Source organism: Cetorhinus maximus, chromosome 31, assembly GCF_964194155.1.
Source record: "Cetorhinus maximus chromosome 31, sCetMax3.hap1.1, whole genome shotgun sequence".
NCBI classification, from domain to species: domain Eukaryota; kingdom Metazoa; phylum Chordata; class Chondrichthyes; order Lamniformes; family Cetorhinidae; genus Cetorhinus; species Cetorhinus maximus.
In genome coordinates, this window is record NC_135909.1 from 18,005,226 (window position 1) to 18,028,205 (window position 22,980).

Genomic DNA, 22,980 nt, shown 5'->3' on the forward strand with positions numbered 1-22,980 from the left:
ATAGAATACAATATGGTAGTGTGGGTGGGCCCAGTTTTGAAGGGGGAAAAAAGAACATGTTTGAATGTGAGACTGGAACACGTTTGCACTCAGAGGGAGCTGGGTGTCCTTGTACATGAATTACAGAAAGTAAAACTGCAGGTACAGCAAGCAGATAGGAAGGGAAGTGTTATGTTCACATTTGTTCCAAAGGTTTGAATTACAGGAGTGAAAAATCTTCCATTTATCCAGGGCACAATTAAGGCTACACCTGGAGTACTGTGTGCAGTTTGGTCTCCTTACATAAGGAAGGGCATAGTTGCTTTAGAGGGAGGGCAATAATTGTTCACTAGCTTGGTTTCTGTGACAAGTGGATTTCTTATGAGGGGAGATTGAGGAGACTAGGTCTATATTCCCTGGATTTTAGAAGAATACAGGTTATCTAAATGAAACAAATAAAACTCTTAAGCGGCTTGTCAGGGTAGATGCTAAGAAAATGGTTCTCCTGGCTCCGGAATCTACAACATGTGGTCACCATCTCAGATCACAGCATTGGCCATTTTGGAATGATATGAGGAGAAATGTCTTCACTGAAAGTGTTGAGATTCTTTGGAATTCTCCACCCCAGAGAGATTTGGAAGCTCAGCCATTGAGTATGTTCCAGACAGAGGTCAATTGATTTTGGATACTAGGGATATAAGGAGAGTGCGGCAAAGTGGAGTTGAGGTAGAACATCTGTCTGAATGAATGATGGAGGAGGTCGAATGGCCAAATAGCCAAGTCCAGCTCCTATTTCTGAAGGTTTAATGCATCAGTCCATCTATTCTGCTCGATGTGAGATTCAGGTGTATTCTGCACCAGTCAGTCTCTGGTACTATATATAAAGCTGGGATCAATTGTATGTCTGTTGGCACCTGGCAAGCGATGTGAATGTGTGATTCAATCTTTATCTGTGATTCATGAACCTGAATGTGAGTATGTGATTCATTCTCAAATTTCCATTCTATTAGTATGACATTTGAATGTGAAATTTGCATGTCAGTCTTTGACACTGTACATGTGAGAGTTTCATTCCATATCTGTTGGACTTTGTGATGTGTGACTGTGGAATTGACTCCGTATTTACCACTTCGTGATACTGTGAGTGTTTTCTCCTTAAGTAACTGCCAGTCTTTGGTAATTGATGTCTGACAATGTAACTGTGAAGCTTTGGCCTGTTTGTAAGGCATTCTTTCTGTATCTATCAGGCTCTGGTACAGATTGAGCTTTTGGGACTCAACCTGAATTGTTCAGTGGTACTGGAAATTCATTTTCTATCTCTTAGTCTCTGGTAGAGTGTCTGTGTGGGGATGTTTTTGTCTTTATTTCTGTGTATATGTGTAATTAATCCTGTATTACTCAGCCTCTGGTGCTGAGTTTACGTGTAGGACTCTGGCTGTATTTGTCAGTCACTGGTAACACGTGTGGCTGTGGATGGAAGATTCTTTCTATAACTGTCAGGATATCATACATGGTTTGATTATGGGATTATTTTAATATAGTTCAATGGTCCTGAATGTAAATTTGGGAATCATTCTGAAACTCCCATTCTTTAATAATGTGTGTGCGTGAGTTGAAGAGTCATGACTCTGTTCTGTTGAAGGGTCATGAGGACTCGAAACGTCAACTCTTTTCTTCTCCGCCGATGCTGCCAGACCTGCTGAGTTTTTGCAGGTAATTCTGTTTTTGTTTTGGATTTCCAGCATCCGCAGTAGTTTTTTTGTTTTTATGACTGTGTGAGTGTTTGTTCCAGCGGACCACAGCCTCAAGAACAAATTTCACTCCCGATACTCCAACCCCCTACCACTCACACACACATACACAATATCCCAGTGAGTAAGTCGCACAAGTTACAAGAGTTCCGGGAGGAATCCCGCATTTCCGTGCAGTCCCTCTGTGGAGAAAGGCCCCTCGCACCGACAGCCAGACAACAATTCCCGGTGTACCTTCACAAACTGAGAAACTGGGACTAGAGAGAATCCTGATAGAATATATTTCCTGATTGTCGTAAAAGGGCTAATGATTGGTGGAGAAGTCGAAATTTGATTGGCCACTTTAAAAATGCAAACAGAGAAAAGTACAAAATAAGTGGCTGTTGTATTTTATTAAATGTCCAATCAGAATCATCGTTTTCCCATTCCTCATTAGCATTGGTCTGTCAGACTGTCTATTTAATCGGCGCTCGGAAGTGGTTCGTTTTATTCTGTGTCTGAAAGTGACGATGGTTGATGAGAAGAAACCAGCTCCCAAGAAGGGAGGCAAGAAAGCCTTAAAGAAACCGGTAGCAAAGGGCGGCAAGAAGCGGCGAAAGTCGAGGAAGGAGAGTTACGCCATCTACATCTACAAAGTGATGAAGCAGGTTCACCCCGACACCGGCATCTCCTCCAAGGCCATGAGCATCATGAACTCGTTCGTGAGCGATATTTTCGAGCGCATCGCGGGTGAGGCTTCCCGCCTGGCCCATTACAACAAGCGAAGCACCATCAGCTCCCGGGAAATCCAGACCGCCGTGCGCCTGCTGCTGCCCGGGGAACTGGCCAAGCACGCCGTGTCGGAAGGGACAAAGGCGGTGACCAAGTACACCAGCTCCAAGTAAGACCCCCGAACTGACTGAAAAACACATTCACAACACAACGGCTCTTTTAAGAGCCACCCACAATCTCTCTGAAAAAGCTATATGATTTCTTTAGTTACAAGTTATGATTTTACTATGGAGCATTTCGAATTTTGAAATTATTATTTTGATCACGTTTCAATCAGATTCTCGGTAACGTAGATTTAACTCGTTCAATTGTTGGGCTTCGTTAATGATGTCCCATAAATTAATGACTTGCCGCTCACGAAGCGATTGTTTTAAGACGCGTCATATTCGACCCCTGTCCCTGGTTTTGGAGAGAGAGCGAATTTAACGCAAATGCCACAGGTTCCAATTCGGTTCAAGTTTCGCCTCAATAATCGATCAGTTGATTTCCTATTAGCACCGGTTGTGCAGCAAACTTCAGTCTCGACGCTGGCAAATTTACTCCAAGTATGTTCAATTTTGGCTGTCCCAAATATCTACAATTTCCCGTCTATCAGCAGAACGATGTAAATGGCACTTTCAGCCGGCTGCTTAGAAGGTTTCATGACGGATCGAGATTATCTAGAATTGATGCCGGATTCTTAAAGCGAATCCGGAATTTAGGATAAAATGTGAAATAGTCCCATTAGGGACGGACATTTTTAAAACTTTGTCGTCAGACCGTGTTCACTATTAACTGGATTTTCTATATGAAATGTATTTCTTGTTTTATAAATATATCGATGTCGAATTAAAAAAATACATTCCGTAAATTTGCGCCGTTATTTTCGACTTGTTTTCAGATACACATAAACCCAGACAGAAAATCAGAAATTGAAATATACAAAAAACTGTAATCCAGGGAAAGAGAGAGAGAGATGAAGAGAATGTAACATTCGAATACTAAATACTGAATAACCATTTCCAATTAGGACTCGAAACGTCAACTGTGTTCCTCTCCGTAGATGAATTTTTCCAGGTATTTTTGTTTTTGTTTCAGATTTCCAGCATCGTCTGTATTTTGCTTTTATCCAATTAGTACTATGTTCGATCCGTTCTTTTTTGGCTTTTTTTTTTACAAATTTGGCGGGCTTTTAAAATTTGAAAAAAAGATCGGTTGGAATCTCAAAATTTGGCGCCGTTTTTTTCCGCCCTCACTCCGTCAAGTCTCCGGATTGGTGAGTTCAGTAGATATCTGATTGGTGATATGAACAACATTATGAGACGCAGCACAAAGTCACCAATCAAGCAATGCCCGCAGCACCATTCCTCCCGAAGCTATAAGAGAAGCGAATGTGAGAGGATTTCCTCATTCTCTATTAAAGTGTTTGTGAGATTGTGAAATGTCTGGAAGAGGAAAGACCGGCGGTAAAGCTCGATCCAAGGCCAGATCTCGCTCCTCCCGGGCTGGACTGCAGTTCCCGGTGGGCCGTGTTCACAGGCTCCTGAGAAAGGGCAACTATGCTGAGCGTGTGGGTGCCGGAGCCCCGGTCTATCTGGCTGCTGTGCTCGAGTATCTGACGGCTGAAATCCTCGAGCTGGCCGGTAACGCGGCCCGGGACAACAAGAAGACCCGCATCATCCCCAGACACCTGCAGCTGGCCGTCCGCAACGACGAGGAGCTCAACAAGCTGCTGGGAGGGGTGACCATCGCTCAGGGCGGGGTGCTGCCTAATATCCAGGCCGTGCTTCTGCCCAAGAAAACCGGCGCCTCTGCGGCCTCGAAGACCAAGTGAAGCGGCCATTCTTTTATCTGATAAGCCAAAGGCTCTTTTCAGAGCCACTCACAGAGTCTGTGAAAGGGTGATCTATTGTCTGTCTGCTGCGTGCCGAATTTCAGTAATGGTGAAGCGTTTCTAATGATCCGCAAGGACAACCAACTCGCATCAACAGAGAAATTACATTTCCACCCGCGTGGTTCGGGACTGGAATGCACTCTCTGGAAGTGTAGTGGAGGCAGGTTCAATAGAGGCATTCAAGAGAGTATTAGATGATTATTTGAATAGAAAAAATGTGCAGGAATGGGGGATGGGGGGAAGCATTAGGTCATAACACTCATTTGGAGAGCAGATGCAGACATGCGCAAGGGCCGAATGGCCTCCCGTGCTGTGCAAATTCTTTGATTCTATGTCTGTGCACCGGAGTCATCACCTCTTGTTGCTTGAGGCATTGCCTTTATTGACATCATGAGCACTGACTTGTAACCCGCAGCTCACCCTTTGCTTGGGATTGATGTCTGCTCGCAGTATTTAATACATTTTCACAGCCGCCATTTATTGGAAGTGACCTACAGCACTAAGGTGACCGCAGTCCCAATTTTCTGCTGAAATTAATATACCATCTGCGCTACAATTTACAACTGCATCGTCTGTGATTATCAATCCCACAAAAGAGGTTTGTAGACAAGAAAAATAAACTGATGCAAGGGAGCAAATTGTATCTTCGCGATGTCTAAGTCCTGGAGTGGACAACAGGAGATTGCAGCTCTTTCATTTGTCGATCTGTTGGCTCTTAAAAGAGCCTTTGTTGTACTTGGTGCTGAAGCCGGGTTTTAGGCGCGTTCCCCGCGGATGCGGCGGGCCAGCTGGATGTCTTTGGGCATGATGGTGACTCGCTTGGCGTGGATGGCGCACAGGTTGGTGTCCTCAAAGAGCCCCACCAGGTAAGCCTCGCTGGCCTCCTGCAGGGCCATGACGGCCGAGCTCTGGAAGCGCAGGTCTGTCTTGAAATCCTGAGCGATCTCTCGCACCAGGCGCTGGAAGGGCAGTTTGCGAATGAGCAGCTCGGTGGATTTCTGGTAGCGGCGGATCTCCCTCAGAGCCACAGTGCCGGGTCTGTAGCGATGAGGCTTCTTCACGCCGCCCGTTGCTGGAGCGCTCTTCCGGGCCGCTTTGGTCGCCAGCTGTTTGCGGGGAGCTTTCCCTCCGGTCGATTTGCGCGCTGTCTGCTTGGTCCTGGCCATTTTCTGAACAGATTCACCACAACCTGAGATGCAAGATCTATTAAGACAGTCTGCTGCCCAATCCGCCTTTTTAAACTCTGAGAGGAACCGCCCCGAACAGTAATTGGCTGGAGCCTTGCGCCCAGGCAGTTTTATCCAAAATCTAACCAATGAATTAATCCCTGGCACCTCAGGTCCCCATTGGTCGAGTTGTTTTTAATTGCCCATTTCAAAAATTCGGCCTTTATTTCCAGCCGTTGACCGACTCGATATCAGAAGACTTTGTTCCTCAATTTTTAAAAATTAAAAATACCATTTCACTGCAATTCAATATTTCCTTACCCGAATGAAATTCCTGTTCATTTAACCTCTTCCAACAATTTTTAAACCCGGCATCATCCTGATGAACCTGCTTATTTTTGGACAGAAACACCAGTCTGTTGTTTGAACTGTGGAAAGTCAGTGCTGGACTTCGCAGGCAAAAATTGACGGACTGTCCATTGCTCCCTACAGCACAACCAACCCTAAAATTCACCGAAACAAAAATAAAAATGCCTTGAAAAACTCAGCAGCTCTGGCAGCATCTGCGGAGAGGAACACAGTTAACATTTCGAGTCGCTATGACTCTTCAACAGATCCTCTCCGCAGATGCTGCCAGACTTGCTGAGTTCTTCCAGGTATTTTTATTTTTGTTTTGGATTTCCAGCATCCGCAGTTTTTTGTTTTTATCCTAAAAATCGCCGCTCCCTTAGAGGTCTGGAGTGGGTAATAAAATGGAACCGGTGCTGGGGGCTTCAGATCCCTTCCCATTGCCCTCATTCTGGGCTGTTCATGACGATAATGAGCGGAGAAAGTGACCGGCTCGATTCTCCCGCTATTCCCGGCCTGACAGATCCAGGTTCCTGAAAGGAGATGACAAATTCTGAAAATAGCTCCGAAAATAGCGCCAAGATCTTGTGACAGGGAGCGCAGTATAACAGATCATAAAGTGAGAGATTAAAAATTGTTGCCTGAAAATTAAGATTATCTTGCATTTTCCAACACTGGAATTGGCGGGCTTTTCGAATGCAAAAAAAAGTAAATCAATCATAATTTTCGATTTCTTCTCCCTGACTCAGCGATTGGTTAAGAATTAGACTAGGAAGAGGCTGACCAATCAGAGCTAGAGTCCGGCTGCAGTCGCTCAGACTGCGGGAATTCCAGGTCGCCGAGTGGCTGAGCTGAAACTGCTGTTTCCCAAACCCTGTCAGTAACTTCACGAACATCCGTCCGAACATTGGGATTCGGAGCAGGAGGCCACTCAGCCACGAGCCTGAACCTATTCAGTGAAATCATGGCTGATCTGATTGTAACCTCATACACCACTGACGCATTGAACGGCTGGTGTTACCTAAAATAAAACATTTCGAAAATGTGTAGTGGAGCGGCTTTTCAGCGTCAGTGGAGAATGTGCCATCCAGGATAATAAATAACGATTAAATTGAGGGACTTAGTACATCCCCCCGAAACCCGGAACAAATCATGCACTAAAATGAAAGAAAAATACTGCGGATGCTGGAAGTCTGAAATATAAACAGAAAATGCTGGAAACCTCAGTAGGTCTGACAGCATCTGTGGAGAGAAAAGAGTTAAACCCTTCTAGTCTGTATGACTCTTCTTCAGAGATCTTGTTTGTTTCAGACACTAACATTCCCGATCACAGCCAATCCCAGCTCCCGTTCCCAGGTCTCTGCTCTCTCTGTGAGGTGGTGGGTGGCTCTGAAAAGAGCCTTTGTTGCGTGTTTGGTAGAAAGGGTCGAGCTGTTCAGCCGCCAAATCCATAGAGTGTGCGGCCCTGGCGTTTCAGAGCGTACACCACATCCATGGCAGTGACCGTCTTGCGCTTGGCGTGTTCAGTGTAGGTGACCGCATCCCTGATCACATTCTCCAGGAAAACCTTCAGCACCCCGCGAGTCTCCTCATAGATCAAACCCGAGATCCGCTTGACACCGCCACGGCGAGCCAGGCGGCGGATTGCTGGTTTGGTGATGCCCTGGATATTATCACGAAGCACTTTGCGGTGCCGCTTTGCTCCGCCTTTCCCCAGTCCTTTGCCTCCTTTCCCTCTGCCAGACATGATGATTCTTCACTCAGATCGCTGCTGAATATGAGAGACGAGCTGTGTCACGTTCCTCTTTTATACAGCTCGCCCGGACCTGAGTGAAAAAGGCGGTTTGAGAGCAGGGAGGGGAGGAGACAGAATGAAGATTAAACAGAGAGCGGGAGGGGGGAGAGAGCCGGAGTGACAGACAGAGAGAGAACAGCCCCTGATCTTTCAGCTCCTCCTCCAGTTTCTGCAACCGCCAATTTCAACCCGTTTATTACCAATGGAACCGAGACACAAACCCGGACAGACCCGGGCTTCACAGTCAGGAGTTTCCGCAAACCCGGAGCTTTGAAATATGCTCTCGTTATAATTAACACTCAGTAATATTCCGACCTAAACACAGTCTATTCTAAAACAGGAATCATCCTCAGTAACATCACCATCCTCATACACACACGGTTCCAGCATTTTACAAGCTGTTTGGGGGAATCTCCTGTGTTAAAATTGATGTTGTAAAGCGGCCTTTACCCACCAGTGTACCACCGCCACACGTCCACTCGCACCCAACGCCCCTTGCCCCCCGCGCCGACACAGGTTCGGAGATTTTGTTCTCTCTATGATGAGAGTGAAATGGGGACAATTCCCATTGATTTTAGCAGCTGAATTGTCGCTGCGGAAGATCTGCGCATGCGCTGTTTTAACACGTCCGCGTTTCCGTCACAATGAGGATAACAGCGCATGCGCAACCCCTCCCCCAACAATGGCCGAGAGCGTCATTCACTCTGAGCGGAATAGGGTTTAATTCAGCAGCGATCGGAGACATCACCGCCCCAGAGGGAAGTGAACAAACAGCATCTGCTTAAAGCAGCGCATCGGTTTGGAGCCGCGTCCGCAGATATGCTCAGAGATTGGCATTGAGTGTCTGGGCAGCTGAGGCGGAGGCGGCGGCTGTTTTTAATGGGCTCCCTGGAACACGAGCTGCTCCCGGAACATGGAGTGAGCGGGGGGAAGGGAGAGGCCATTCTCGAGCAGTGTCTGGACAGAGTGAGAAGAACTCGCCATTGAAGATCATTGCTGCTTTCTCTCCCCAAACCCGAGTGAAGCTTCCTGGCTTAGTTCCGGCTCCCACTGTCCCTTGTTATTGGACAGAGAATGGCTGGGAAATAGCCGCACAGTAACAATGTTTCCAGTTACACCAAGAAGATCAATTTCAGGCACCAGGTGAGAAGTGTGAAAGAGACATTTTAAACTGTACCTGCTTGTTTCCGGGTGTACAGTTAGTTCGAATGGAGCAGCAAATAGGAATCTGACCCTTGCGAAAGTCACTCCTCCATCGGATAGTCTAATTCAAGGACCTGTGCACAGGACGGGTTGTTTCTGAATGTCATAACATTGTTGTAAAACCGCTCAAAATAGCAGATAAGCAGAAACAGATTGCTGCAGTACTGTGGTGGGTTCAGATACTGATATGCTGATAGTTTTGCTTTGTTTATTGTTCATTATAATAACACTTATTTTAAAAAATACCTTGATCACTTTTGTATCTTCTACTTCATCTATTCTTCAGGTGAAGGAGTTATGTTTTCTGCGTGCACGGAAAGAATTGAATGAACCAGATGGTTCTTCGAAACATGGAAAAGTGCAGCCTGATGGTTCCAGTAAGTACAATATCACTCACAAAGCATCGAGATACTGCCAGCTCTTTAGGCCAAAATGAAACATATAGAGACCGACACAGATCCCAAGATTGAGAGTCGCCCTTTCAATATAAGAGTCAAACAGAGCATTGCTGGGAGAAGTTGTTTACCTTAAACCAGTACACCTGAGGACTAGATACATCAATCCCAGGGCAAAAGCACAGCCACTATTCGATTTAAATACACGGTGTCACCTCGGCCACAAATTAAATACTAATTATTAACTACGTCAGACAACATTTACCCTATTGTAATATGCAGGATGAATTGCTACTAAGCACCTCAGAATGTAGAGTGAGCTACACATTAAATACCAGTTCCAAAATTTCACTAAGTGTTAGGCTAGAATATTAAAGTATGAATTCCATTTTCTTTCAAACTGCAGGAACTAAATAATGGACCAGGTATGAGATTGATGCATATGTTATCACTCCAATTTGTTCTCACAGATAAAAATTTAATACCAATACACAACTCGCACAGAACTACTGAATGTAGCCTGTCGATCATGCCTGAGATGCAGGTTATGTACCAATACAGAAAACTCCCACAGTTGCATTCGATGGCAGAGACACATAGATCGAGAATGAACCCCAAACTCACATGAAAATCTAGAGACAGACATAAGAACAACAAATTCCAAATACCACATTCAACCCAGGGACTGACTAATACAGAATTAAAGCTACTTTCATATCCATTGCCATTGACTGAAAGATGTAGAATGTAGCCCAGTGTCACATACCCTACCAGAGACTGGCAAAAGTATAATAAATTCCAGAGTCTCTTATTGTACCTGAGACTGACGGCCAAAAATAAACACATTTACGTCGAGGAGTAGAGATTGAAAAATACAGAATGAAGTTCATAATCCCATTCGTTATTGCACAGTGACAGGTACAAATAAACCCCTCACTCACACCCTTTACAAGGTAATGACACAGAATGAGCAGCACATTCACATACAATACCAGAAACTGACAGATATTGAATGATTCCCACCCTCAGGGTCTGCCAGATGCTGATGAAAACTGAATTAATGCACACTCACATTCAGTTTGAGAGAATGACTAACACAGAAGTATGTCCACACTCACCAAAAACTGACATACACTGCATTAATCCCACTTTATACAGGGGACCAAACCCTGACATGCAGAAAAAAAAATCCACAGGCCTACACACAGAAAAAGACAATAAGGCATAGACCAAAAGCAGTCATTTAAAGTGCCACCGACTGACAGGCATAAGACAAATCTCATTCACAGACAGCAACAGATGAAGAAAAAAGTAAAATCAACTTCACTGACACAATTATTTCCAGATATGGACAGCTAAAGAATGAATGCCACACTCACATATGTTTGGGTTAGAATTAATCTCGTTCTCATGTAAGTTACCTGGGAACCACTGATACAGAAAAAATAACACATCCACGTGTAAGACAAGAGATGGACACATACAGATTGAATGCAACAATATTGCATTTCACAGGTAACTGAAAGGAAGCACTGGTTTTTAATATTTCACAAGTGATATATTGAAGCAGACTGAATCCCACTGATATAGAATCAGAGAATGATATTCATATAGTTCATCCTGCATTCCTACACAATCCCACAACTGACAGATACAAACAAAAATCAACATTTGGATACAGGACCAGAGACTGATACTTGCAGAATGAATAAAGTACACGTGTAGTCAAAGACTGATAACTGCAGAACTAAAGTCAAACTCACACTCACTTCCAGATACTGTCAGCTTCAGAATGAGCCCCACATTCACTTGTAATTCTGGGGACTCTCGATCCCGGCCAAAGAGAACAGTATCATTCCCCTAACTGTACTATCCCCGATTGCAACTACATTTCTCTTTTCTCCCCCCACTTGAATGGCCCCCTGTGCCATGTTGCTATGGTCAGTTTGCTCATCCTCCCTACAGTCCCCACTCTCATCCACACAGGGAGCAAGAATCTCAAACCTGTTGGTTAAGGACAAGGGTTGAGGCTCCTGCAGTGCTACTTCCTGGATCCCTCTACCTGCCTCACTCATAGTCACACCCTCCTGTCCCTGACTACTGGCCGAATTTATGGTAGTTAATCTAAGGGGTATGACTGTCTCCTGAAACAGAGCGTCCAGGTAACTCTCCCCCTCCCTGATGTGTCGCAGTTTCTGAGGCCCAGACTTTAGCTCATCAACTCTGAGCCGGAGTTTCTCGAGCAACCAACATTTGCTACAGATGTGGTCATGAGGAACCACAATGGGGTCCAACAGCAACCACACCACACAGCTGCAACACATCGCCTGGCACTGCATCTCTATTTTATTTTATTTAATTAGTTTTTCAATTTGTTGTTAAATTTCCTACTGGTCTTTAACTTATCAATCTGTAAAATATTTCTGCTATTTACCTTTCACCTGAAAGCAAATTAGAATAGAGAATCAAAATACACTTTTTAAATCAACTGGAACTCACTCTCTCTGCTGAGTTGAAGCTGAAGTGTTAGACCTCCGATCCTGGGCCCCAATAGTCACCTTTGATCTGAAATCAACTTAGAATAGGTAGTTCAAACTAGCAGTTACTCACCAACCAATGAACTTATGATCTTCCTGTGATGTCACTCATTGTGTTTTTTCACTCGACGACAGTGATTGCAGAGGACACTCTTCCCAGACTGCTTCCTGGCGATGGTGACTGCAGAGGATGCTCTTCCCAGACTGCTTCCCGGCCATTGGGACTGCAGAGGGCACTCTTCCCAGTCTTCCCAGATCATTCATAATGATTATTAATAGAGAGATTAAACTAATAGAATCAGTATCTTCTACCTCACCTGTACATGAATTCAAAAATATACTTTTTACCAACAGGCAAATAATTGAAGGAACCAGAATAAATGTGATGTTTCCTCCAGCCAAATTAGAATGAAGATTCCCACCAGCTCCTTCTCACACACAGTATGTACATTATCACTGACAGAGCACAGAGACACTGACAAGTCATCAGTTTCACAGTCTCAGACAGCATAAATAGTTCCAAAGTAATTTTCCATCCATGAATCAAACAGAGCAGGAGAGATAGACATTGTATCCAAGTCACCCAAACTCAGTCCTGCAGATGGGAGTGTCCATAAATCCCAGTCCAAATTCTCACCCGCTATTAAATTCTCACTGAGTCAATCCTGCAGTCGTGCTGCCTTCGCTACAAATTAAACATCTGATAAAACTGACACATTTCCAGTTACAAGCTTACAGGCTTAACCTTAATGATGTACACTGAGGTTCATGTTAATTGCCAGCCCAATATTCACACACATCATGGACTTATAAATTGCACCATTAATTCCCATAGTGTGTCCTGACATATACCTGAGATACCAGTTCAAATCTCAAGTACATTATCAGTTTGAGATATTCTGAAAGCTAGTATAACCTGAGACAGAAGTTCAGATTATAGTTTGAAACTCACCCTTATTATGAAACTAAAAGATACAATATTAATTTGATGAATATGAACTCAGCTATAGATCACATACTAATCCTCCATCCTCACACAGTGTCAAGTGGAAATACTGTAACAATTCCAGACTGAGCTCCATTTTACATCCATGTCAAAGTTCTTACTCAGAATCAGACTGAATGTCACAGATCAAATCAATTAGTACAACTTGAGTTATACTTGCACACCGATCCAGTATCAGATTAAAGGATTCATTATCTTTCCCAATTGTGTTCAAAGTGACAGATTTAATGTTGGGCCAAAACTCCCACATATCGTTTGCTTAAGCCGACCACATTAGCTGTGCTCGAAATTTATATACAATTAACCCAATCTTACAAACAGTCCCAGACACCGAAGGTTACACAATGAATCCTCTACTCACCAGAGTACCAGTGAGCAATTATCAAACACATGTTCAGTGCCAGATGCTGAGAGACACAGACTGTTTACTGCACTCACTCACATTATTTCAGTGTGAGTGATACAAAATTATTCTGACACACCAATTATACCACTGAGAGATTGTAGAAAGGGTCTAAGAGCCAAATAGAATCACAGGTGCTGACAGAAACAAATGGAAGTCTACATGCACATACACAGACGAACACATGCATGCTTAGACACAGAATAAATCCAATTCCACATACAATACCAGTGAATGAAATATACCAATTGAATCCCACAATTTCATACAGTAGCAGTCACTGACAGATACAGAATGAATCTCATGCTCACAAACAGCATGAGGAACTGAAATATATATATATGATTCCCAACTTATGTAACAATACAACAGGCATAGAATGCCATCGACAGACCCTGAATTAAACCCAGACTCACACATTAGGAGAGCCTGACAGATATATATGATTGCCATGCTCATCAACAACACCAGGGACATTCAGATATAAAATCAGCCCCAATTCCTCTATAGTACCAGAGAATGAAATGTGCAATATGAATCCTACACTCACCTACTCCCCTAGTGACAGACCAGAATGCCTGCCAAACTCATACCCACCTCCAGAGAATAACAAATGCAGACTGAAACTACACTCCCACGGAATGCAAGAGATATTCAGATTCAGAATGGTTTCCACATTCACATACAGTAGCACTGACTGGCAAAGAGTGAAACACATGCACACTCACAAACCACCATCACCATTAAGAAATTCAGATTGGGTCCTGTTCAATACCAGAAAGTGACTGATCGAAGACATCGTTGCATACGTCCCATTCCACTGTCAGGCTCAAGGCCTAACCCAACACTCATGCAGTCCCTGGAAATGTAAGATACAGGCTGACTATGACACAGATATATTGTACCAGATATCGATAAATGCAGAATGAATGCAACATTCACCTACAGTTCCACGGAGAATGTATCCACACTCACATACAGTAACCAAGACTGACAGGTCCAGCGTGCCTTTCACACAGCACCTGTGAGTAACAGACACAGAATGAATCCCACATTCACAAGTTGGATCAGAGAAGGGCCGATAAGAATGTATCTCACATTCACACACAACATGTTGACGGCTTTAGCACAACATTATAATTACTGCTTGTATAGCAAAATAGAATAAAAAGGTCATATCCACCGTTAGTAATTCTAAGACCTCCCCTTCCCCTCTTAATATAATGTGAACAATTCTTGCCTGTTGTGTCCATCTCTGATCTGTAAACTTCGACCTAGCAGAGTTTGCTGACATCTACTGGCCAGAGCCGAGAACTGCAACAGAGCGGAGGGAATTAACATGAACTGTTGGTGTTGCAGATTCCGGTCAATGTGAGGAAGTAGTGATGGGATTTGACAGGGTCGGCATAGAGTTGTAACTATTAAATCCAATAAAAAAATCTATATAACTTATTTCTCATGGAATCTGTAGAATGTGGAACTTGTTGTCATCTTTAGCAGTTAAATCAATGAGCACAGCTGTATTTAAGGGAAAGCTAGGTAGTACAGGAGGGAGAATGGATTTCATGGACCAGCAGATAATGGTACATGAAGTATTCTGGGTGGAGCACTTTGTGGAATAATATACCAATTAGACCAGATGGCCCAATGAAATATATTCTGGGTGGAATGAATACCAATTTCCAAAGTGTCTCAGAGACTGACAGATACATAATGAATCTTACACTCATAGTGCACCACAGACAGCAACACAGAGTGAATCATACACTCACACACATCCCTAGAGACTGACAGATACATAATGAATCAGACACTCAAATTCTTTGCCAGAGGTATAGTGAGACAGAGTGAATCCTACACTTAAATACATACACGCTTAGAATAGTTACAGCAAAACAACAGTCCATTCAGCCCTTCATGTCCGTGGTCTTTCTGCACCAGAGCCACTCAGCTACTTTTGAACCCCAGCCCTCTCACCACAGCCTGGCAAACCTTTTCCCTTCAGGTGCTTATCCAATTCCCTCTTAACAACCCCAAATTCTCCTGTCTTTAGCATACTCTCAGGCAGTGAATTGCAGATCCTAATGGTTTCCTACATTAAAAAAAAATCCTGATGCCTCCATTAGTACTTTTGCCAACCACCATAAATCGATGCCTACTGCCCACAGGATCATTTTATTGTTATCTACACTGTCTAGAACACTTACTATTTCGAACACTTCTACCAAATCTCCTCACAGCTTTCTCTTTTCGAAGGAGAGTAACCACAACTTATTCAATCTATCCATGTAACTAAAGCCCTCATCATTACAAACATTCTTGTAAACCCTTTCTGCACTCTTCATAAAACCTTCACGTATTTCCAAAGGTTTGGTGCAGAAAATTAGACTAATGCTAGTGACTGTGTGACATCTTTCTGTATCTGTGCAAGGGAGCCTGTATCTGTCTGATCTCACTTGGTGTGGGAGGAGTTGTAAGGATCAGGGTAGGAACTGTCTGCACAGGCAGCCCTTTTCCATAGGCACACATGTATGTTAGAGACCGACATGTACACCTCATATCCGACACAGACACAGTGCAAGGGCCAGGCAGATATAAAATTTATCCCACAGTAACAACGAATAATACAATGGAAATATAAAAGCAAAATATTCTGGATGCTGGAAATCTGAAATAAACACAGGAAATGCTGGAAATACATAGCAGATCTGGAAGTACCAGTGGCTTCAGGTCATGACACTTTGTTGGAACTGGGAACGGTGAGAAATGTGACAGATTTATGTAGAAATTGTCACTTAGGAATACAGAACTTGAGTATTCCTGAAAAAAAGAGACATGGTGTCGATTTCGTTTATCTTTCCCTCTTCAGTGTTAACAGTATCCAAATCAGTTGGTGAAGCCGAAAGCAAGACACAGAGTTTGTATTTATCGAGAGATTTTATTTACTTGTTTAGTCTCACAGCTCTGCTGCTTCACAGCCCTATTTCCCAGCTATCCCCTATGTATATGTGCTGAACCACAAATAATACTTTATTTTCTTAAGCTAAGTAATGTAATTGATATTATGTTAACAAACCTTAAATAACTCATTGAGAATACATTAACTTACAGAGCAGATATAATTATACCAAATCTCAAAGGGAACAAAAACTTATACTGTATGAGAACGGGGTGCTGATTGGTTGACAAGTATTTGCTGATTGGTAGAGGGGTTGCCATGGGAATGCAACAGGGAAGAGTTAACTGACAAGCTTTTGTCTTATTTCAAACAGCCAAGTCGACTCTGATTGCTCCAGGCATTTCCCTGGGAAGGAATCAGGGAATGATTGTCCACCAAGCTTTTCTTCAGTTGCACGAAGGGCAATGCGTGGACATGTCCATTTTGGTTGCCAAGGTAGTGGCCTGTGTGTGAAGAAATGTATCCCCGAGCATGTGTAAGTGAGGCACACAGCGAGCTCGACAGATAATCTTCAATAGGTTATTAGGAACTATGTACAATTTTTAATGAGTGTTTGCATATGTATATATATATATATTATATATATATATATATATATATAATGTGTATAGATAGATACATGTGTGTGTATTTTTTGTGTCAGAAATGTAGAGTCGTTCCAGTTTCACAAGTTTTTTTTTTCATTTCGCCTTGGGACTTCGAAGCCTGGGTGGATCCCTGGCTGACAGGCAAGTAAAGGGGTTAGATGTTTAGTGATTTTGGGGAAAAAAGAAACACACAATAGAAAAAAAAACTAGGCTGCTGCCTACCGACAGTGTTCAAGTGACACAGAGACAGAGAAAGACAGGGACGAGTTCAATGTGCATCAAAGAGTTAAGCAGGGATGTTTTAGGCTCTTGAGAAGAGAAAATTACAAGGCTAACGGGACAGTAGTTAACTGTAGAGTCAGTTATATGAATCATTGTTGTGATCAGTTCAGTGGTGTTGCTACTGAAACAATGAGTATAAAGTGCAGTTATTTTGGGTGAGATAAGTCTTGGTTGATGAGGATCAAGTGAATGCTCAAGAATTCACCTCAAGAAAACAGTTTGCACGTGTGCCAGCCCCAAGAAAGAAGCCTTTGTGACAAGCCCGTGGTAACTCTTCACTGGTTTATCCATCTGTAAAGATATTGCTGGGCAAAGGAATATCGGGAAATTGAATCACCTTCTTTTGTTTGTATTGAGATCTTTCTGACTGTTTTGTCCGGTTAATGTAGTCTGTTTTTCTTCTTTTGATCAATATTTTATTCTTTGTGTTCAAAGTTCATGAGCAAATACCTGTGAATTTCTTCAGAATCTTTTCTCACATCCTACACATGTTGGGTTCTATCAAGCCAGGTTTCACTCTGGGAACTGACTTATCCAGTTTTACCATCAGCCGGGATCGTAACAGTTGTTACTGTAATTCTTAGCACAATCGGGATTGATCAGTAAGTATTGTCCTTCTGTGAAATCACACCCAATGTTGGATACTATGTTCTGAGCTTTTCAAGCAGGATCTTGGTGAGTATGCTCAGTACTTTGCCTGTTGTGAAGAGCTGAAGGCCTAAGCTGTTTGGTATGATCCAACAGTCATTGGGGCAAATGGCCACAGACCTCACATCACACTGACACTGAAATTCATATACAACATTAGTTATTTGTGTTGTTGGAAGAACATATTTTTAGTCTTGACGGCAGCATCCTGTTAGTGGAGAATGTCACTCGTGTTGCTACTGCATAGTAGCATTGTGAAACGGGTAGCTTTATTAGTTGTTCACGTTTTTCAGATACCGTAACCATTCCAGGGTTATGTCAGGTAGACTGGCCACTCTTCAGAACAGACTTTTCAGAACGGGCTTAGGCCCATTGATGAGTTTGTGTGATAGGCAGTGAGCAATCATTTGATCGATGGAGCCATTATTCTGCAAGATAGCTTTGAAGTGCCTGATTTTGGCATCATGTTGCATGATTAGCAAATGGCCTGGTCCCTACCTATCAGTTTGCCGACAAGACTTATCTTATACCGCATGGAACTGTGGGAATCCCAACAGTGGCGGTGGGCTAGCAGGAGACAGTAGTAGAGAACGCATTGGCAGATTTCTCAAGTAGTACATTGAGGAAAGGGGGCTCGTTTGACTGGTAAATTTCAATGAGAATAGAGCAGGTTAGAGCCCATTAAGGTGTCACAGGAATGCTTTACATGTAGCTGCAGATGCAGATATAGAAAACACGTAATTTGTGTATCAGAAAAAGGAAAGGGATAGGATTTTAGGGGTCATTTCATTGAAGATACGTTTCTCGTGGAAATGGGCAAAGATGTTTACAACAGCTGGGCCTAGAGGGTGTCCCATGGCAACATTATCTCTTTGGGCATACACGGTGTCATTAAAAGTGAAATGAACTTCATGAGTTACTGAGTTCATATGTTCATTGAATACAGATTCAGACAATGGCAGTGAGACTTGATCATCATGAAATAATGACATGGTGCATGTGTGAATGGATTCCTTGAGTGGTACATTAATCAAGAGGCTAGCAAAGTCAAACAGGCAACAAGCGCATGCGCACGCCATTGCTATCGATATGCAAGTCCTGTATGGGCTTCACAAAGGAGAAGAATCCCTTCACCGTGTATGTGGAAAACTCGCTCAGAACTGTTTGCAGCAACTCACTCAGCCATTTGGCCAATTCATGTTGCGAAGAATCAGTCAGAGATGAGATAGGATGTAAAGGGACATCACTTTTCTGAGTCTTTGGCAACCCATGTATACGTGCACACAGTGAACCATGAGGGCAAAACCTACCCTATACTCCACCAGGCAGTTCATTACTCCACACTATCATTCCGCAATTGGACAACACTTAATAAACAATCCCAATTGTGCTAAGGATTACACTTGCAGTGTGAACTAGGGAACACAGTTTATTAAATAATGGGTCCCCTATTTACGATGGAGATGAGGAGTAATTTGTTTTCAGTGGATCATTGGCCTTTGAATTATCTTCCCCAGAGAGCAGTGCAGGCTCGATAATTGAACATATTCAAGGCTGAGTTGCACATATTCTACGAGGGAGTCAAGGGTTGTGGGAGACAGGCAGGAAAGTGGGGTTGAGGGCACAATCAGATCAGCCATGATCGTGTTTAATGGCAGAATAGGCTCGAAGGGCTGAATGACCTGCAGCTGCTCAAATCTCTAATGTTCTTCAGACTGTAACTTCTGTCCCCATTTTTACTCCTTTTTTTTCACATTTGGTTTTAACCTCATTCTTCTGTTGCATTTGCTTTCGGGTGGCAGCTGCTCCTCATTTTTCCATTCGCACCTCTTTTTGACACATCTCAGTTTTTTGTTACTTGTTCCTTCACCTCTCCCTTTTGCCGTGCAGCACCAATTCTTTCGTCATTTAATCTCTCCTGCCATGTAGAGCTTCAGCCATCCCCTCTGTCTCCACAGCCTCCCTTTCAGTGACTGTCCATTTGTTGGTAATAGCCTTCAGTGTTACCTTGTGTTACCTGCTAATCTTTTCTCTGCTGTTCAAGTTTACTTTTTGAGCTCTCCTCTGTACTTCCTGTTTTCTGCTTGGTTCCCTAATTTATTATGAATCTGACATCTATCATCAGCCTGTTTTTGGATTTCCAACAGAGCACAGGATGTGTAGTCAACAGCTCTCAGCTGTCCCGATATTACACTGAAATGAGCTGCCTGTTTAATTAAAGTTTTCGTTATTTAGAATGTTCTGCTCCTTCCTGATTGTATCTTTGCTGTTGTCTCTCGGTTTAATTTACACAGCAGCTCATTCCCCTCTGCACCTAATCTCCACTTTCAACAAATCCACATTATCAACTCTTCACTCTGCAATTTTCTGTGTTTGAGCTCCCAGGTCAATTGAGTTCTTGGTTGTAATTTCATTGTCCCACTTAATTTACCTGAAAGCAACGTTTGTGTTTGAATTATCAACTTATTTGTACTGTAATTATAATTTATATGAATTCCATCTTGCAACAAACTGGAAGTTTTCAAATTAAAATCTAGAGATGACTGACTTGTTGTGCAAAGACCTGTCTATTCCACTCAGTTGAATAAATCCTGTCCTGAACAGAATGCTTTATCCAGGCAATATCTCTACTTGATGAACTGATGGTGCACGGAGCTCTCAGCTTTTACTCATTGATCTTCACAGGAGTTGATCCAGTTTTGTTGTCAACTTGTTTGCTGGTGTCGATATACTCGGATTCTTCGCCTGATTTCTCTCCTGTCCAAGGAAGCTCTCCGAGCGGAGTTCTCAATAATAACTTGACATTTCCTCACAGGATTTCAGTCTAAATGATTTTTGAACTATTTTATGAAAGGATTTAGTTTTGTGCATGTCTCCCTAGCTCTCCTCATGGTTAGGCAGAAAGTGTTACTGCTGTGTTGGCATGTAGACGACAGATTTATTTGAAAAGTCATTGTGACAGGATTTTGGGTTTGAATCAAATCACAAACCTGGTGGTGATGCATTGTGGCCCCACCTGTCACGTGACCTGCCAGGGGATGACCTCATAATTGCCCCAGTCCTGTAGCTGTGGATTGGGCGATTTGTTAAAAACTTTCAGTGGGGCTGATTTGGTCGCATTTGGCTTTGAAAGATAAGTGTATGTCCCCAAAACCCGTGCCAGAATTTGTGTGTAACAAAGAAGGTTGACACTCCAGTACAGTACTGAGGGAGGGCTGCACTATTGTAGGTGCAGCCCTTAAATAATGATGATAAACCAAGGCCCAACCTCTTATTTTATCATAAGTGATCCCATTGCGCTGTGCTGTAGACACACAAGCAGTGGAGTTATGCCCCCGAGCACTCAATCATCATCCCAAAGCATGTTCACATTGTTGTTTGTGTGTGTTTCCTGTGCAGAAATTGGCTGCCCCTTTCTGACAGAAAGTGTCTGTTCATTTTTCCTGAATCAGTTTCAGTTTTGCTCCAGAAAACATGAAATCTGACTTCAAACTCAACTCAGGTGGGACTCAAAATGACATGAAATCCATCAGCAATAACGGGTACAGGCGTTAATTGATCAGAGTGTGTGAAGGACTGTTATGACGTTGCAGAAGATATGGACCAAATCCAAGAGGGATAGTTGGTCGTGTTGTCACAAGGGTTTTACATTTGTATTTATTACGAGATTTGTGCACTGAATTCAGAAGCAACATGCCTGCCAGGACATTTAGAAATTAAAAAAAAAAATAAATTAATATCTTATTAAAAATAAAAGATGTCAAGCACATACATAAGACTACAAATAGCGCTATAATAACTCCTCAAGTTATTAATTAAACTGGCCCCCTCAGTTACACGCCCTTTAAGGTTCAAAATAGATTTTAGAATTAAAGCAGACTCAGCAAGTTAACACTGTACCCTGGACAATGGAATGCCTTATGGCTTTTCTCCAACTCCCGTTTAGTTACATAGCAGACTAACGCAAAAATGCTGGAGGCTTCATTGAGGCCATTTCACACACTCCTGTTAGATCTTACATGGCCTTTTTCAACATAACCTTTCATTCTCCTTTATATATGTTCCTCTCTTCTTAATATGTAAATTCTATAGACCCAGCTCTCGATGAAATAGTATCATCTTCACAATATAAAAAACTCCCATGTCGCCACTATTTCCAGTAACCTTTGGGAAAAATCAACATGTTCCTTAGCCTTGCTTATCTGACTAGTTGTATACAGACTGAGATACCGTTGAAATCCAAATATCCCTTCAATTATGTAAAATTGCAAATTCCCTTCACACTTTACATGCTAATCCAGGTTCCATGTTTACTCATTAGCATGTCAAGCACCCAGCTTCTTTTGATAAGTTAAACATGACTCCAAATGTAATTACATTACACACAGACAGACCCAGCTATACTTACCCCATAAAATTACTTCGCAATAAACCAGAAAATTATTATGAAACTGTTATACTTGCTTGACAGGAACTAATGCTTTCTGTGTAAAGCATTGATTTCAATAAGTAAATAAACTCAGTGTACCACTCCAGGCTAATCCTGAGCAATAACTAGTGGCAGGTTTTTAAAGCGATGAAAGATTTCCCAGCGCTATTAAAGGAGCACAGTGATTTCTCTTGCTGCCCTGACCAACATCCCTGACTCAATAACACCACCAAAAAGAGCTGCACATGGAGAACTAACGGAAGGGTCAAAGTTTAATATAGAAAACCATACCCATTCCAGATTTCCAAAAGGACACATTGATCTTCAGAAAACATTCTTCATCAACTCCAATATCTGATCATTGAGAAACAGGTGTCTCCACCCGCTTGGCTTCATTATGTGCGGAAATTGGAATTGTCTTGTTTCACAAGCTCATGAAAGTACCTGGGAGCAGTTTACTGTATTTCAATGAGAAATTGTCATCTGATATTTAAAAAATTAACACAGAAAATGTTTGTAACATGGAGCAGGTTTGTTCATCACAGGATTAATACAAGCTCAATTCTCCTTCCAATGAATGAGGCATGTCGACATTGAGAGAATATTAACAGAGAGGAAAACAATTGCTTTCTAATTCCGCTCCCCTGCTGACTATTCCCAAAATCACCATGGAAATGGGGAAATAGACCGATTTCAATTTCCAAATGCTGATCAAAGGATTGGCAGCTGGTAAAATGTGGGAAATGCAGGTTGGAGAGGATAATTTTCTTCCTGCAGGATTTCTTGGGAGACGAGTTGTGTGTGGAACTGTAGCTCAGCACTAGAGATTGGATTGTCAATGTTGAGAG

General features: G+C 42.7%; 2 protein-coding genes across 2 annotated transcripts in view; one reads left to right on the forward strand and one right to left on the reverse strand.

The window, feature by feature from the left end:
• LOC144670280 (histone H2B 1.1-like) overlaps positions 1-22,980 on the reverse strand; it is a 495,251-nt gene that overhangs the window by 166,400 nt on the left and 305,871 nt on the right. The gene's annotated exons all lie outside the window — the stretch shown is intronic.
• LOC144670308 (histone H2B-like) overlaps positions 2,185-22,980 on the forward strand; it is a 518,579-nt gene continuing 497,783 nt past the window's right edge. Inside the window, exon 1 of the mRNA XM_078532794.1 lies at positions 2,185-2,702. Within this exon, the coding sequence (XP_078388920.1) occupies positions 2,240-2,614 (375 nt within the window). The 5' untranslated portion in view covers positions 2,185-2,239 and the 3' untranslated portion in view covers positions 2,615-2,702. The remainder of the gene's footprint in view (positions 2,703-22,980) is intronic.